We start from the raw sequence: 14,540 nt of genomic DNA, 5'->3' as shown, positions 1-14,540 counted from the left end.
TTCCGGGAAGGCTTTCCACAGGATCTTGGAGTGTTTCTGTGGGCATTTCTAAACATTCAGCTGAAAGAACATTTGTGAGGTCAGACACTGATAGTGGATGAAAAATCCTGGCTCCCAATATGCGTTCTAATTCAACTTAAAGGTTTTCAATGGGTCTAAGGTCAGGGCTCGGTTCAGACCACTTAAGTTCCTCTATACCAAACTTGTCAAACCATGTCTTTATCTGCCTAGATTTGTGCACAGGGGCACAGTCATGCTTAAACCAAAAGGGCCTTCCAAACTATTCCCACAAAATTGGATGCATTCAATCATCTAAAATGTCTTTTTGTAGCTGTAGCATTAACATTACCCTTCACTGGAACTAAGGGGGCAAAACGTTGTAAAAAAAAGCCCTAGACCATTACCCCTCCTCCACCAAACTTTACAGTGGGGATTATGCCTTTCAGTAGGTAGCGTTCTCCTGGCATCCACCAAACCCAAACTCAAACTTCTAAATAGTGAAGTGTGTTTTACACCACTCCATCCGATGCTTGGCATTGCAAATAGTGATCTTCGGCTTGTGTGCAGCTGCTTGGCCATGGAAACCCACTTCATGAAGCCTCCGACACACAGACGATTTTTACGGTCCATGCGCTTTAGCACTCAGCAGCCTTACTCTGTGAGTGTGCATGGTCTACCACTTCATGACTGAATTATAGTTACTCCTAGGCACTTCCCCTTCACAATAATAGCACTTCCAGTGGATCGGGGCAGATCTAGCGAGGGCAGAAATTTCATATACTCATTTGTGGCAAAGAAGGTATCCTATGACACTGCCATGTTTGAAGTCACTGACCTCTTCGGTATGACCAACTCTACTGATTGTCTGTTGAGATAGCCGCCTTGATGTGCATTGATTTAATACACCTGTTAGCAATGTGTGTGACTGAAACACCTAAACACAATAATTAGATATGCAATGTATAGGTAGATAGATAGATAGATAGATAGATAGATAGATAGATAGATAGATAGATAGATAGATAGATAGATAGATACTGTAGATATAGATATATGTATATAATTAAAACATGGATATTATGTTAGATATTAGTTTTGGTGGTATTTATGGGGATTGGGTTGGGTTGAGCACAGGCAAGGACTCCTTTTAAATAAAATGAACACTAATTTTTTGAAATCTTCATGCATTCAATTATTTCCTAATAGATTGTTTTAAAAATAGTACTTGTTCCTATTGCTGTTGATTTGTTAAATGCCATTCAAAAAATCCAGATATAATATTGCCCATAAAGCATACTTTTTCCAACGTGGGCTAATGAAATCATACCGGGTTGACATCATTGCATTATACCTATCCCTGTCCAGAAAGGAAGGGTTTTTACGTGTGCAATTGTTTCGAAATGATTTGCCAGCCGTCTCTAATGTGTAAATTAAACAAAAAGCAGTCATTCATATGTGAAACGCTTAAACCAACGGCAACCACATGATAATCCGTGTCAGAATTAATGCACAGAATGCATTCTCGCATTGCTCAATGAAGCTGAAAAGACTATAAAATGCTATGAGGATGAACAGTTAGACTCATCATCAGGATCAGGAAGGATCGAAAAGTTACCATACTTAAGAGAGAGTATCGTTTTATCCATTGCCTGCACACTTTACTGTAAGTATATCCCTGAATTTATACAGAAATAATACCAATTGAGGATGTTAGACTCATTTCTGCTCGCACCTGTTGTATTTTTTTGGATTTTCATGTGATTTCTACAATTATTTTACTTTGGTAAAGCAATATTTTGTACTAAAATGACATTGTTACATTTTAAAAATGGGGTCAGGTTGAATTATAGAACAATATTTAATTACTTATCAGCAAAGTTTAACTATATGCAAAGTATATTCATACTTTTCCAAATGATGAGACATCTGCTAGGTTTTTTTTAACAATATTGCTTACACCTGTTAAAAATAACATTACAATTTTCCCTTTTTCTTTTCTTTTGAGTGCAATAGATGCATGGTAAATCCACAATTAATCATACACCATATGATATTTCTTTGCAAGGATATTGCCAGGTTGTTGTTATTAGTTATTTCTGTATGTATGAAAACTATTTTGGGGGTGTTTATTTTAATCTAATGCTATAATGTCCCAGACTCACAATTTAATGGCATAAAACTATCCCATGTCTTTCTTGTTTAGTTAAAACCATTGTTTTATTTTAAAAAGTTGGATCCATAGAATATGTAAGAGTCTTCACCAAAATGTTCATGTTTTAGTGAATTGGTTTTAAATGGATGTATTATGGTGGTTGGATTCTCATTGAGTTTTCATTGAGGAGATGGGTTGCTGGTGGATTAGCCACTGAATGCCCTTTGACCTAATATATTTAGCACATTCACTAAATTGAGTAATGATTTGCAGTTAAATGAAGTTGCTTCTAGATTCTTCAAATTAGCAAACAGAAGATACAAGGGTCAATATTATCTCAACGGACCCTGAGCAGCTAACTCAAGTGGCAAAGGAGATGCCCAATGTGGAAAGTCTGCCCACTTTGGAATAACTACATCTTAGCTTGTTCGATACAAGCATTGGATACACAGCTTTCTTCAGTTCACCGATGGAGTTATTCAGTAAATTTATTCCAGTATAGCTTTAAATTAGTGATTTCTAGTCAATAATATCATGGCATTGTTCAAGGTCAAGCATCATATATAGATAATGCTTCAAAATATATAAGTTTCTGTATATGTCAATGATAAGAATACAACAGTAAATTCTACAGTTCCTCAAATAAAGATAGGTAGATAGATAGATAGATAGATAGATGGATAGATAGATAGATAGATAGATAGATTATAGATAGATAGATAGATAGATAGATAGATAGATAGATGGATGGATGGATAGATAGATAGATAGATGGATGGATGGATGGATGGATGGATAGATAGATAGATAGATAGATAGATAGATAGATAGATAGATAGATAGATAGATAGATAGACAGACAGACAGACAGATAGACCCTTGGGTCTGGTATGCTGTGCTGCTTGTATTATGGTCACTATTTTAACATATGGGGTCATTCTTGCTATATTGAGTATTCTAGAACCCTTATATATCATCCCTAAGGTCATCTCTCTCTTATTTAATATGATACAAGCCTAGAATCAATACAAGGTCAATGGAAACAATATTGATTCAAATATAATTTGATACCAAAATATCAATAATATAATAATGTGTTGGAAATTTCATTTGCTACAGAATAACAATGAGGAGTGTATACTGTATGGTCGGACTATTTTTTATGTTGCTGCAAGGAAGCTGGCAAAATCCCATCCATGAAACAGAAGACAAATCCAGGTATGTGCAGTGGAACCCGGGAAGGAAGATGGTTCTTAAATAGATCAAGTGGAATAAGTCTCTATAATTGAATACAAATGTTATATTTAAATAAGATATCAAGAAGATATGTAGAGCTTCTGTTGTACAGAGTAAGGAGAATGAATAAACCTATTGGTCCAAGAGAACATGGAGTCAAATGGATATTGTTTAATGGACCAACAAAGATAAACATGTAGAGACATATAAGCTTTCCCAAGAAGAGAACTATGAGGTCCCATAAGCTTATGTGACTTCACAGGTTTTTCTATATTGGCCCAATTAAAAGTATCAACTTCAATTAAAGACTTCATATTAGTTACTGTGTCATAGTTTTAAGTTATAATAGTTCAAATTAATTGTAAAGAAGAGTTAAAGATTTTCATATTTCAGTTCAGCAAATTTAAAAAGCTCTATGTCATTAAAATGCCATCAATTTGAAATTTCTGAGGACTTAAATAGAAAAAATGACAAATAAATATAATTACGAGATGAGGTAAACCTAGTCTTAGACGTATGATGACAAAAAATAAAACAAAATTCAGAAATTACTTAGTCCATCATCACGTTTTAAAAGGAATCTAATCTAGAATCTAATCTAGATCCCGATGACGCAGTCCACATTTTTTATTTTCTCATTAAAAAAAAAGGACTTCTACGTCTTCTTGATGGATTTTGTAATTGGTCCAAAACACACATTTTATTGTATTAAGATCTTCTGATGGAAGAAAATACACCCTTTATATTTATTACAATAACTAAAAAATGCTTTCCTGAAACTCAATTGGTAATTGCCTACATTTACTTTAATATGTTTAAACTAATGTCTAGATGCCAGGATGATCCTTATAAATTGAACAATGGCATATTTCTCTAGCTCGCAAGGAGGATTTATACGCCATATGTCTCATTATAATGCACCAGTTTTATAGTCTCTATATCATACTATAACGGAATAGGAAATTTGTAGTTTTAAAAAGTAATTCAGTGAATAAAATTCCTCTAAGACACAAATTTGTTCTTTAAACATTTAAGGAATTATATTGTCCCAGATTGCAAAATCTATTATGGAAAGAAGTAAGCATGCATGTTTAGCCTGTTTTTTAATTTTATTGTTATTAAGTATTTGTAAATTGCACTAAATTCAAAAATCTTGAAAAATCTCAGCCTGAAAAGTAGAAAAAAAGATATCATCAACTTCATAATAGTTACTTATATCACAAATGAAAACATTGTATACACAGATCAGTCAAAGCCGCAAGGAATGAAGCTCTAGATGGTTCAGAACAGCTCAATGAAGTAAAGCGTCATTCGCAAGGCACATTTACTAGTGATTACAGCAAGTACCTAGACTCGAGGCGCGCTCAAGACTTTGTCCAGTGGTTAATGAACTCAAAAAGAAGCGGGTAAGATTACGAGCATCAATAGATGAGTTTTCCTGTGTTTCACATGGTGAAGCCCCAGTCCTTACCTCAGCCCCTTACCCTTCAGTTCAACTTGTCTTGTAACCCCCCCTTAAATGTATCATATACTAAATGTTACTAATTTGTTTAGCCTTTAACTCTTAAGTTATTTTTATGTTTCTTTTGTCCATTTTACCGAGGGACCAACAATAACTGAAACAAAATATATCCCTTTACATATGTGTGCCTAAGGACTAGCATTCATAGACAAGGTGTTATGGAGGCTACGCCAGCTAGGCCCAGACCTCCATGGTATAGAAGGGAGGTCACCTTCCCAAATGGTCCATTTAGCAGCTGCACACCAAGAGCCTGAAGGACAAGCAGGAGTTCAGCTGCCCCGAGATTAATAATTCTAGGCCTGTATGGACAGCTGTGTTTAAGACATCCACATTTGTATGAAAATTGCTGTCCTGAGTGATTGAAGTGACACATATTAGCATGGCACTGTTTGTCGCCCTGACATTAAGAACTATAAGCATTATACTACTGAAATAGTAGTATTTTTTATAAAAAAAATATAAAAATTAAAGGAATATGAAAACTCAGTTTAGAGGCATTTTAAATCTGAAGTAGTCAAAGAATATGACAATTATGGTAAACGCAAATGTGTAAATTATGGACTATAACTAAGAAAATGTTTTTGTATACAGAAATTTAACAAAGTTAAGGGTTTAAACTTCCCTCACTTCTTTAAACTGTATAATTGTATAATTTTGCTTCTTGATGTAATGATGTAATTATGATACCACAGGTGACTTGGACCACATAATGACAAATCATCAAATTAATCTTGTGGAATATTCTTGAGCATAATACTGAATTGAACAATATAATTTATGGGTAGGAGTCTACCATCTTGTAAAAAAACATTAGCATACAAAAGTTGTTGCTGCAGGAATTAATAATGTTGCCTACCAGTAATAACAAGTTTAATGATTCACTTTGTCTAAGATTACCAAAACCCCGAAAGGCATGACTTTAAAGATCATTGTGCGCATTGCAGAAGTCTTTATCCTCTCTTTTGTCACCTCTCTGGATAATACAGTCTTATCTTACTGATGTTCTATTGACCTATGAGGTCAACACAACATACATGGCTGTTTTATTAAATAGGACAATGCAGAACAGCTTAATAAACCATTATGGAGTGGGATGGAGTGTAGATGGCCACGCGGCCCTGGCTCTTTTAAGGTGGCAGCTGTCTGATGATGTCAGGGCGGCCAACAGCTTGACATGCGCTGTCATATGCGATTATTTTTCTGCTTTAAAGCCATGACTCCCTCTGTGCCCTCCTGGAGCGGCAGTATCAGGCGGTGGTGTCAGCCTGATCAAAGAGTATGTGGCTGACACCAGTAGCTTCATCATGAAAAAAAATACAGAACAGGGAATTATAAGATGCTTTTGGTTTACTAGATTACTAGATGTGAACCTGAAGACATGGTATTATAAAAGGTTGGACTTGATAGGATTGTGTCTTTTTTTTCCATAATAAAACGGAACCACTGCATGTATAAGCTACAGTTGCCTTATAAACCAAGGCTGGCTCCTTGATGTCCATCCTGCTAAACAGCCAGCAAGCGACAATAAGATCTGTTCTCCAAAACAGTTGGGGAAATAAAGTCATTGTGATCGCTGTGTACCCATTGGTGGTGCTGGATGCCAAAATGACTAATCAGCCAAGAAAATCTTGAAATTGCACATTCCACTCAAGATCCAAAAACTTATGTAATGATCTGAGAGGTGCTTCATTTGGAAACAATCTTTGTTTAGTTTTTGGATTCTAGCTACCAGAGCACGCTATATAAATGATTTGCTTATTGATGATATTGATGATTGAGAAAATGCTGAAATATATGTCAATGATATAAAACTAAAACACCCTCCCCCCCCTTTAAACCAGATTTGCCACTTTTTCTTAATTGTAACTGTTTACAGAATAACAGAATCGATGTAAATGTATTTAGAAACAAGTTATATGTGAAAGAATATTTTTGTGATGATTTATCCCCATTAAGTTATATCTCTCATGTTGTTAAGTTACTGATTGTTGTTGATTAATTATTGCAGCCGATGAAGAGTAGGGGGAGAAAAGAACAGATTTCAGCACCGTATATCGATTAATGCTGATTATCAAAATACTATGATGTAAATTATTTAGAATTTTTTTTGTCTTCATGTTTTTGAGTAAATAAGGTGTCGGATTAGTTACTGGATTCAATACTGGTTATATATCTAGTATATATTTGATTTGATTTAGATAAAAACGTATCTATACAAAACATTAACTTTTGTTGCGGGAGGATAAATATATATATATATATATATATATATATATATATATATATTTGTTTCTATACGTTTATTTTTTTACTTTTATAGGGGGATTTCAAGACGCAATGTTGAGTTTGAGAGACATGCAGAAGGTACATATACCAATGATGTGACCCAATATTTGGAAGAAAAAGCAGCCAAAGAATTTATTGACTGGCTGATAAAAGGAAAACCAAAGAAATGGTAAGAATTACATACTGTCTATATTTCTCAACTTGCTTTTGTTTCTTAATGTTGCCATATATGAATGTGCTAAACTAGCTTAAGTTATCTCACGTTATATTTTAACTATAAAGACAGTAAAGATATGCACTTATGAACTAGACATAATAAACACTATATAATAACTATATAAAACACTATAATAACTATATAATAAACACTACAGCAGGAAACAAAGTAAAACTTCCTTACAATACATCTAAAGCCCTGATCCTCTATTTTTGGATTATGACCTCCTCTGATTAAGTTCTCCTCTGAAATAAACTTTCCTCCTGTACTTTGTTAAATCTCTTTAAGAATTTAAATATTTTTGGTTTATCATCATTTTAGTGGCCCTCCTCTGAATTCTCTCCAATGTGTCAATATCCTCCTAGTGATGGGGTCTCCAGAACTGTACCCAATACTCTATGCGAAGTCTGGCCAGAGATCTGTTGGGCAAAACCACCTTCGTCATCCTGCTACTAATACCTCTAGCTATATAACCCACCAACCTGCTTGCTTTTCTTAAAGTCCTCCGAAATCATTTCTCCCAAGTCCCTTTCTTCTCTTGTCACTGAGAGAGCAGTGCCCCCCAATGCTATTTGGGCTTTTACATCCCAAGTGTGTGATTTGACATTTATCAACATTAAACTGCATCTACTACACTCTGGACCATTCTTCTATCTGCTTAAATCACACGTCATTTGACTTGTTTCACCAGTAACTTCTACCCTGCAGACCTTTGTATGTTCTGCATCCAAAGAACAATCTAGGTCCTATAATAATAATACTTAAACGCCTCTAAAATGTGTTTATTTCATTAAACAGGAGGTTTTCAAGACATGCAGAAGGAACTTTCACCAATGACATGTCCAACTTCTTGGAAGAGAAAGCAGCCAAAGAATTTGTTGATTGGTTAATTAAAGGAAGACCAAAAAGGAAGTAAGAATATTCTTAATATATTTCCATTCCATGTGAATGTCATTTGAAACCCATATAAGTACCTCTTCATTTTAAAAACCTGGATTTGGATTGTGTCTACTCCATACAATCTATATAAAAACATGCAAGTTGTTCTATAATCACAATAAATATAATATTTTGTTTACTGCATACATTATTGAAGATGAGCCTAGCCAAAGTTATAGAAATAACTTTCTTTAATGTAGCTTATAAAAAGAAAGAAAATGCATGATATATCTTGACTTAATGCCTTCAGCAACAGCATGTTTTATATTTATTTTAGTTGATTGTTCATTATTATTTGTGCTTTGATGTTCTAAAAAAATAAATATATATATATAGATATATATATATATATATCTATATCTATATATATAGATATATATATATATATATATATATATTACACTATAATTGTGTATATATAGATATATATATATATATATATATATATATATATATATATATATATATATCTATATATACAATTAGAGTAAACAGACAGTCATACCAGATTTTGTATTTCGGAAGTTATCCAATGTCTCAAATGCAAAGATAAAAAAAAAATGAAATTGTGGGGTTCAAAAACACACGTGACATGCAAAAATCCTCTTTTGAAAGTTACTCTGAAATGAACAGCATTGAAGAAATGGGCAGAAGACACGCCGATGGCAGTTTTACAAATGATGTCAACAAAGTCCTAGATATTATTGCAGCACAAGAGTTCTTAGACTGGTTAATTAACACCAAGGTTACTGAAAGGTAAAGCTTTAGAAGGGGAATAATGAGGTTCTCGTGATTCTAGCTAGTAATTCACAATGAAAACGATCAATTCTACACACAATCATTATGAGTTGGTGAATAAATTGATTTAATGTTGATTGATTTTTTATTTCAGCTGAATGTTAGCACCTATCCATCCCTAGCTACAGTTCTCATACTATTTTTAAAGACAAACCTACAAATAATTAACTAAACATACCTAATTTAATGTATAATATTAAATTATGATAGCTAACAGATATATGATTTTTTCCTAAAAAATATATACATCATTGTAAAAGGAATGGATCAGACAAGGTTGACAAAATTTAGCAATATTACTAAAAATAATGAATACGGATGGATATGTGTTGACAATTTTTCCTTTGTGATTATAATTAAGACTTAAACGGGGAAAAACAGTCGCATCATTTGTTTTTAACGCACTTTTGTAATTGTTTTAGGGACCTACTGGAGGAACAATAAAGCAGGACAGACATACCTCTGACAAAGAACTATTCGGCTGCCACTTGGAAATGTTAATTTTGTATTCTGTACATTCAAGCAGGTGTATCATAAAGCCATACGGTATAGCTCTGCATGCAAAGTAAATGGGATTTACACTAGTGTTTTCTTGTTGGGGGAAAAAAGAAAAGTTTATTGTCAAATGCACATTTAGCAATGACCTATTATATTCTGGAACCAGCTTTTCCATCCATCCAGCGCTCCGAGGGCTCAAGTCCAAAAGTGCCACTTTGTTGCCCAGATAGTTGAAGCTAAAAAAAAAAAAATATATATAAAAAAAAAATAAAAAAATGAAAAAGGTAATAAAAATATAACTTGTTTAAATTTAAGAGAAATAACTTATTTTTCTAGTTGAATTGTATATAGAATTTGCTCCAAATCAATGGTGTCAAAGTACGGAATGGGTTACCCTGTTTGAAACATTTATTATAAAGATGCTAAGCTTTCAGAATATTAACTAGTAGCCTTAAATAAAGTTTTTTCAAGCTTCACTTGGTTGTTTATATTTTTTTCATAGAAAGGTTCGGCTGACCCTACACTAAACATGTATTGTAAATCAGATATGCACATTATTGACAAGTGGTCTCCTATTACATTACATTTATTTATATAGCACCCGCAGAATCCGTAGCGCTGTCACAACCGAATCAGTAAAAATAATTGAAAATCACACAAAGTAACAGACTGGTACAAAAGGAGAAGAGGGCTCTGCTCTTCTGAGCTTACAATCTAGTCTGTGGTTGAGGGGGGAATTAAACAGCAGAAGAGGACTGCTTGAGAGGTTGTTGGTCGTTCAGATGGCTCGATTAGGATGCTGGCTAAGCGTTAGGAAGAAAGGTTTTACACTTCTCTACCACTTCAGCTGGGAGGCTGCTCAATTTATGTAAACTTACAATGTTACATCTGTTATACAAATTCCTTGACTAGACAACCAGCATCAAAGTATTTCAGGTAACCGTTGTGTAAAGTTCCACACTCGCAACACCGCACTCAGCTGTGGGAAATACGAGTAAAAAGTAAAAGATGCATATTTAATATAAAGGAATTACATAAAAGGAAGAGATGAAAGGTGGGAATATTGGTTATGAAAATAAAGAGACGTGGATAAGAGATGGGCAAAATACCAAAAAAATACAGCAAAAAGCAGCAGTTGCTTTCCGAGTAATGTGTGCGGGAGCTGCTGCTTGCCAACCAGTAATGTCATCCTGCAAGCCAACAGTCAAGTGCATCAGAACAATGGTGACATCTACATTGTCACTGGCTTCAGAGCAGCCCTGGGGAGAAAGCATCGGCCACAACGGCGGATGACTGACGGAGAGAGGAGCAGGTTCCATTCTCAACGTTTTAATTGGCCTTTTTGGGGAAAAGCTACATTATTGATGCATGGAATATCCTGTGCCAGCCCTAACACACGGAGCACTTCCTTTTTAAGTTGGAAAAAGCTGAACATGATCCTGCCCTCCCGCTTTTTCTTTGCATGTTTTATCTGATGAATGTTTTTTTTTTTGCTGGTTTATAACTGTTGGCAGGTATGGCCACGGATAATCAATATACAATCAATTATATCAGTCATAGAAGCTTTTTAGTGTTTTCTGTACGAGCCACATATCTACATATTGCGAACATCAGAGTATATAGAGCTAAAAAAAATACACTGTATGTGCTAGGTTAAGAAGGAGTAACATGAATTAATTAACCAATTAAATATTAAATCAGCTTTTAAAAACATATAGAATGTGTTACAAACTTTATTCCTTAATGGTAATCTTAAATCAGAAAAACACCACATAAATAATATTATTTGAGTGTTTCATCCATGATAATGTAAAGAAATTCACTGCATTGAATTAAAAAAAAAATAAAAAAATTATGAAATTGGAAACAGGCAGTGCTTGTTCTACCTTGATAAATATTGCTATTCTCCTGACACATCATTGTATGAGAGAAGCATTATTTTAACCACATGTTCCCCAACTCAACTGCATTCTTTCGACGGACATGGGGAACTAAACCGTGAGACAATTGTCACTACAGAGAATTGTGACAAAAAATATTTAAATCAAAATTCATAAATAATTTCATATTCATAATCTAAATTTTACCTCAAATACAAACATTTAAATAATAGAATAGGAGGGTAAATAAAAAAAATATATAGAAGAAGGATAGATTGTTGGAATCTTTGATGTACAAAAGCAGAATACTATAATTTTGTCGTTAAGATGTTCTGTAGTCTGTTTTGGATTTTTATTTTTTGTGTGCAATAAATTCCAGATGCCAGTTCAAATACTTTCACGACGACAGCTGGAACTAATCCATTTCCATGTGTAATTTCCAGTCCCATCTAATACTAATAATCCAAAAGGGTCTACTCCCTATAGAAGAAGGGTCTCTATAGCAGAGCCCCAGAAAGGACACCTAAATGATCCATGCTATTAGGGCTGGACTGATTATGGTGGGGCAGCCCTGGCATTGGATAGCCACAGTACTTTTTAACCTCTCATAGACTGCAACACCCAATCTGCCCCCGGAGCGGCAGATCGGGTGAGTGCGGGGCAATGTCGGCCAGCGCCATATGAGCGGAAAATAAATCTAGTTTCATGTCTGACTTATTGTTGGGGTGCAACAATGGAAAAAACCTAGAAACCAGATATTTTGACTAATATTACAGTAATTAGCCTGAAGTCCCAGTCTTAGACTAATTAAAATACTTATTGTTTTATAAAAGAAGATCTCTTCATAGAAGGGCCATGTACAAAATGTTGCACCGCCAAATGCCTCCCAAGAACCCCTACTTGCAAACATTTCATAAGGAAAATATAAAATGATTTGTACAGATCACAAAATAAGTATCAATTATAGATATTGAAATTCAGTCTCCAGCTTTTACACAATATCATACAAATAAAGGCAGGATTTAAATGCTGTGGGCACTTTTGCGTGAGTAGGCTTGTGTGCCAGTAGGCAGAAGAACCTGTTAGTACACTTTCACGACCAATTTTGAGGCTCTTAAAACACAAGGAAATCCTTTCCTCTTAAATGTAGTCATTCTGAGTGTGTTTACCTTATTAGAGTGTTACACTCTATTGTTTTATTTGCAGTAATGGATCACTACGTGCGCAACATGGGCGTCCTGCGGAACAAACGCAAAGGTGAGAGATAGCTGTGAGTGGAACGAAATGAATTTGGAGGGAGATGGAAAGTGAACGTTACCTCAGGTTGTGGGCAAATAAGTCCAATTGTTTTTTTTCCAGATAATGTTAAACAGTACAGTCTTATAATTGTGTATTATGCTATACTACTAAACATTGCTGCAACCGAAGCTTTGTATGTTTGTCAAATACATATTACAGAACCTCGCCTCACATCGTTCACATATTGATTTATCTGCTAGAGTTGCAAAGTTACAATGTGGGTTCTACATTGTAACCGGAAATCTGTAATTACAAATAAATGTGCAACGGCTCTGCTGCGTAACCTGGTTTAAGATCACATTGGACACAGCTGAGAAGTTTAAGTTGACGCTGTATTTTTATTCTCGAAGCGTCTGTTTCTCCTCTTTATGGTGACTTAAGATGTGGACTCTATAGGGACTGTAAATATACAGCTTAACGTCAACCTGACACCCAACGGTGACGACCATAACAATTATCTCAGAAGAAATTGAAATCTAAAGTACTTCCCCTCACAGTTTCCTCTATTTTGGGCCCCAAAAAAAAATGGCCGAAATGAAACGTCCTATTTGCCACCCAGCTAGTTGGCATCAAGATTTGAAGGGCCTGTTTTTACATAATGTTCCCATCTGTTTGCATTCAACGAATTAGATGCTAAGCTGTAGGCCCTAGGCACAAATGTTGCTGTGGAAAAGATGAAAAGATGAAAACGAATGCCAACGCACATGCCTCTTGGGTTAAATGCAGTCAGATTTTTCCTGGATTTTAGGCACTTTTGATCAATTTTCCAATTTTGTCCCTGTTGTCACATGACAGTCCCTATATTTTGACACTGTCCCAGGTAGCTGCCTCACTGTCCCTCTTTTCTATGCAGTGGAGATTATGGGCCAAGTGAGGAGATCCTCTGACTTGCCCCACGGAGCTGTAAACTCAATGAAGGTCTGTGCTAATGTAGCTGCTGCAGCAGAGAACTCCATCCCAGCTCTCACATGGCCACCTTGTGATACTTTGCAGAGGTGGGCAGGTGGTCACAACTCTGGTCCTGCCTTCCCACCTCTTGCCACATCCCCAACATATGCCCTGATTTGGACACCTGAAATGTCTGGGGTAAGGAACTGACAGGCTCAGCATTTTAGTGCCCAAGCGAGAACTGTCTCCATCTCCAGGAGGCACTTATCGCTGCCTTGTCGGCAGTGCATCCCAGCCAGCCTAGAGCTTAGGCCCCCTTTGTGGCAAAGCCAGCTCTGGTTACTGTTTTTTTTACATACAACAGTTGACTATGGCACGCCGGGTGCCCGCGTCTCCAGGGTGCATCAGATCTCATCAGTATTGCATAGGAATATTTCTGGCTACATTTATGGGATTAAGGGAATGCTGTGAAAAAGGGACTGCACAGAATCCGAACCTGCAATGCTGAAAAGAGCAGGTGGTTACATTCTTGCCAGATACTATGTTCCAGAAATAAATGTATGTTTGACCACATACTTTTATATCTATGTTTCAGTTTACAGGAATGTGTGTAATGCTAACCATGCCCTGCTAGTTTTCCCAAATTTGTTTTCAGCCTCCCTTTTTTCTATCTTTCCCTGCACAATCCATCATGACCTGTAACGGTGGCAGAGTGTGTATGTGTGTGTATTTCTTATCAAACATCTAACATTCCTAGGTGGAGCTTCTGCAGCACTTATTTTGAAGGCTGCAAAGCATTCCTGCCCCAGACTATGACATCTCCGT

At 35.5% G+C, this 14,540-nt stretch overlaps 1 protein-coding gene across 3 annotated transcripts; it reads left to right on the top strand.

The window, feature by feature from the left end:
* The first annotated feature begins 1,587 nt into the window (after nt 1-1,587).
* Nucleotides 1,588-10,124, top strand: GCG (glucagon). Of its 3 annotated transcripts, XM_053471042.1 has the most exons (7): nt 1,588-1,663; nt 3,272-3,370; nt 4,633-4,794; nt 7,231-7,365; nt 8,212-8,325; nt 8,968-9,108; nt 9,573-10,124. In XM_053471042.1, the coding sequence occupies exons 2-7, from the start codon at nt 3,279-3,281 to the stop codon at nt 9,592-9,594; spliced, it is 666 nt and encodes a 221-aa protein (XP_053327017.1). In that variant the 5' UTR covers nt 1,588-1,663; nt 3,272-3,278; the 3' UTR covers nt 9,595-10,124. The 3 variants fall into 3 exon arrangements, with proteins under 3 accessions (XP_053327017.1, XP_053327016.1, XP_053327015.1); XM_053471041.1 differs by lacking the exon at nt 8,968-9,108 and having other exon boundaries at nt 1,604-1,663; XM_053471040.1 differs by lacking the exon at nt 9,573-10,124 and having other exon boundaries at nt 1,604-1,663; nt 8,968-9,112.
* The last annotated feature ends 4,416 nt before the right edge of the window (nt 10,125-14,540 follow it).

This window comes from Spea bombifrons, chromosome 7 (assembly GCF_027358695.1).
Source record: "Spea bombifrons isolate aSpeBom1 chromosome 7, aSpeBom1.2.pri, whole genome shotgun sequence".
In the NCBI taxonomy this organism is placed as follows: Eukaryota; Metazoa; Chordata; class Amphibia; order Anura; family Pelobatidae; genus Spea; species Spea bombifrons.
Note: the sequence above shows the minus strand (reverse complement) of the source record. Positions and strands in the feature narration are given on the sequence as shown.

What these genes read in the sequence shown, in the direction of transcription:
- GCG (XM_053471042.1), top strand. Translation starts at nt 3,279, where the DNA reads ATGAGGAGTGTATACTGTATGGTCGGACTATTTTTTATGTTGCTGCAA. An exon ending in ATGAACTCAAAAAGAAGCGG is followed by an intron (nt 4,795 to 7,230) that starts GTAAGATTACGA and finishes TTACTTTTATAG; the next exon opens with GGGGATTTCAAGACGCAATG. An exon ending in AACACCAAGGTTACTGAAAG is followed by an intron (nt 9,109 to 9,572) that starts GTAAAGCTTTAG and finishes TAATTGTTTTAG; the next exon opens with GGACCTACTGGAGGAACAAT.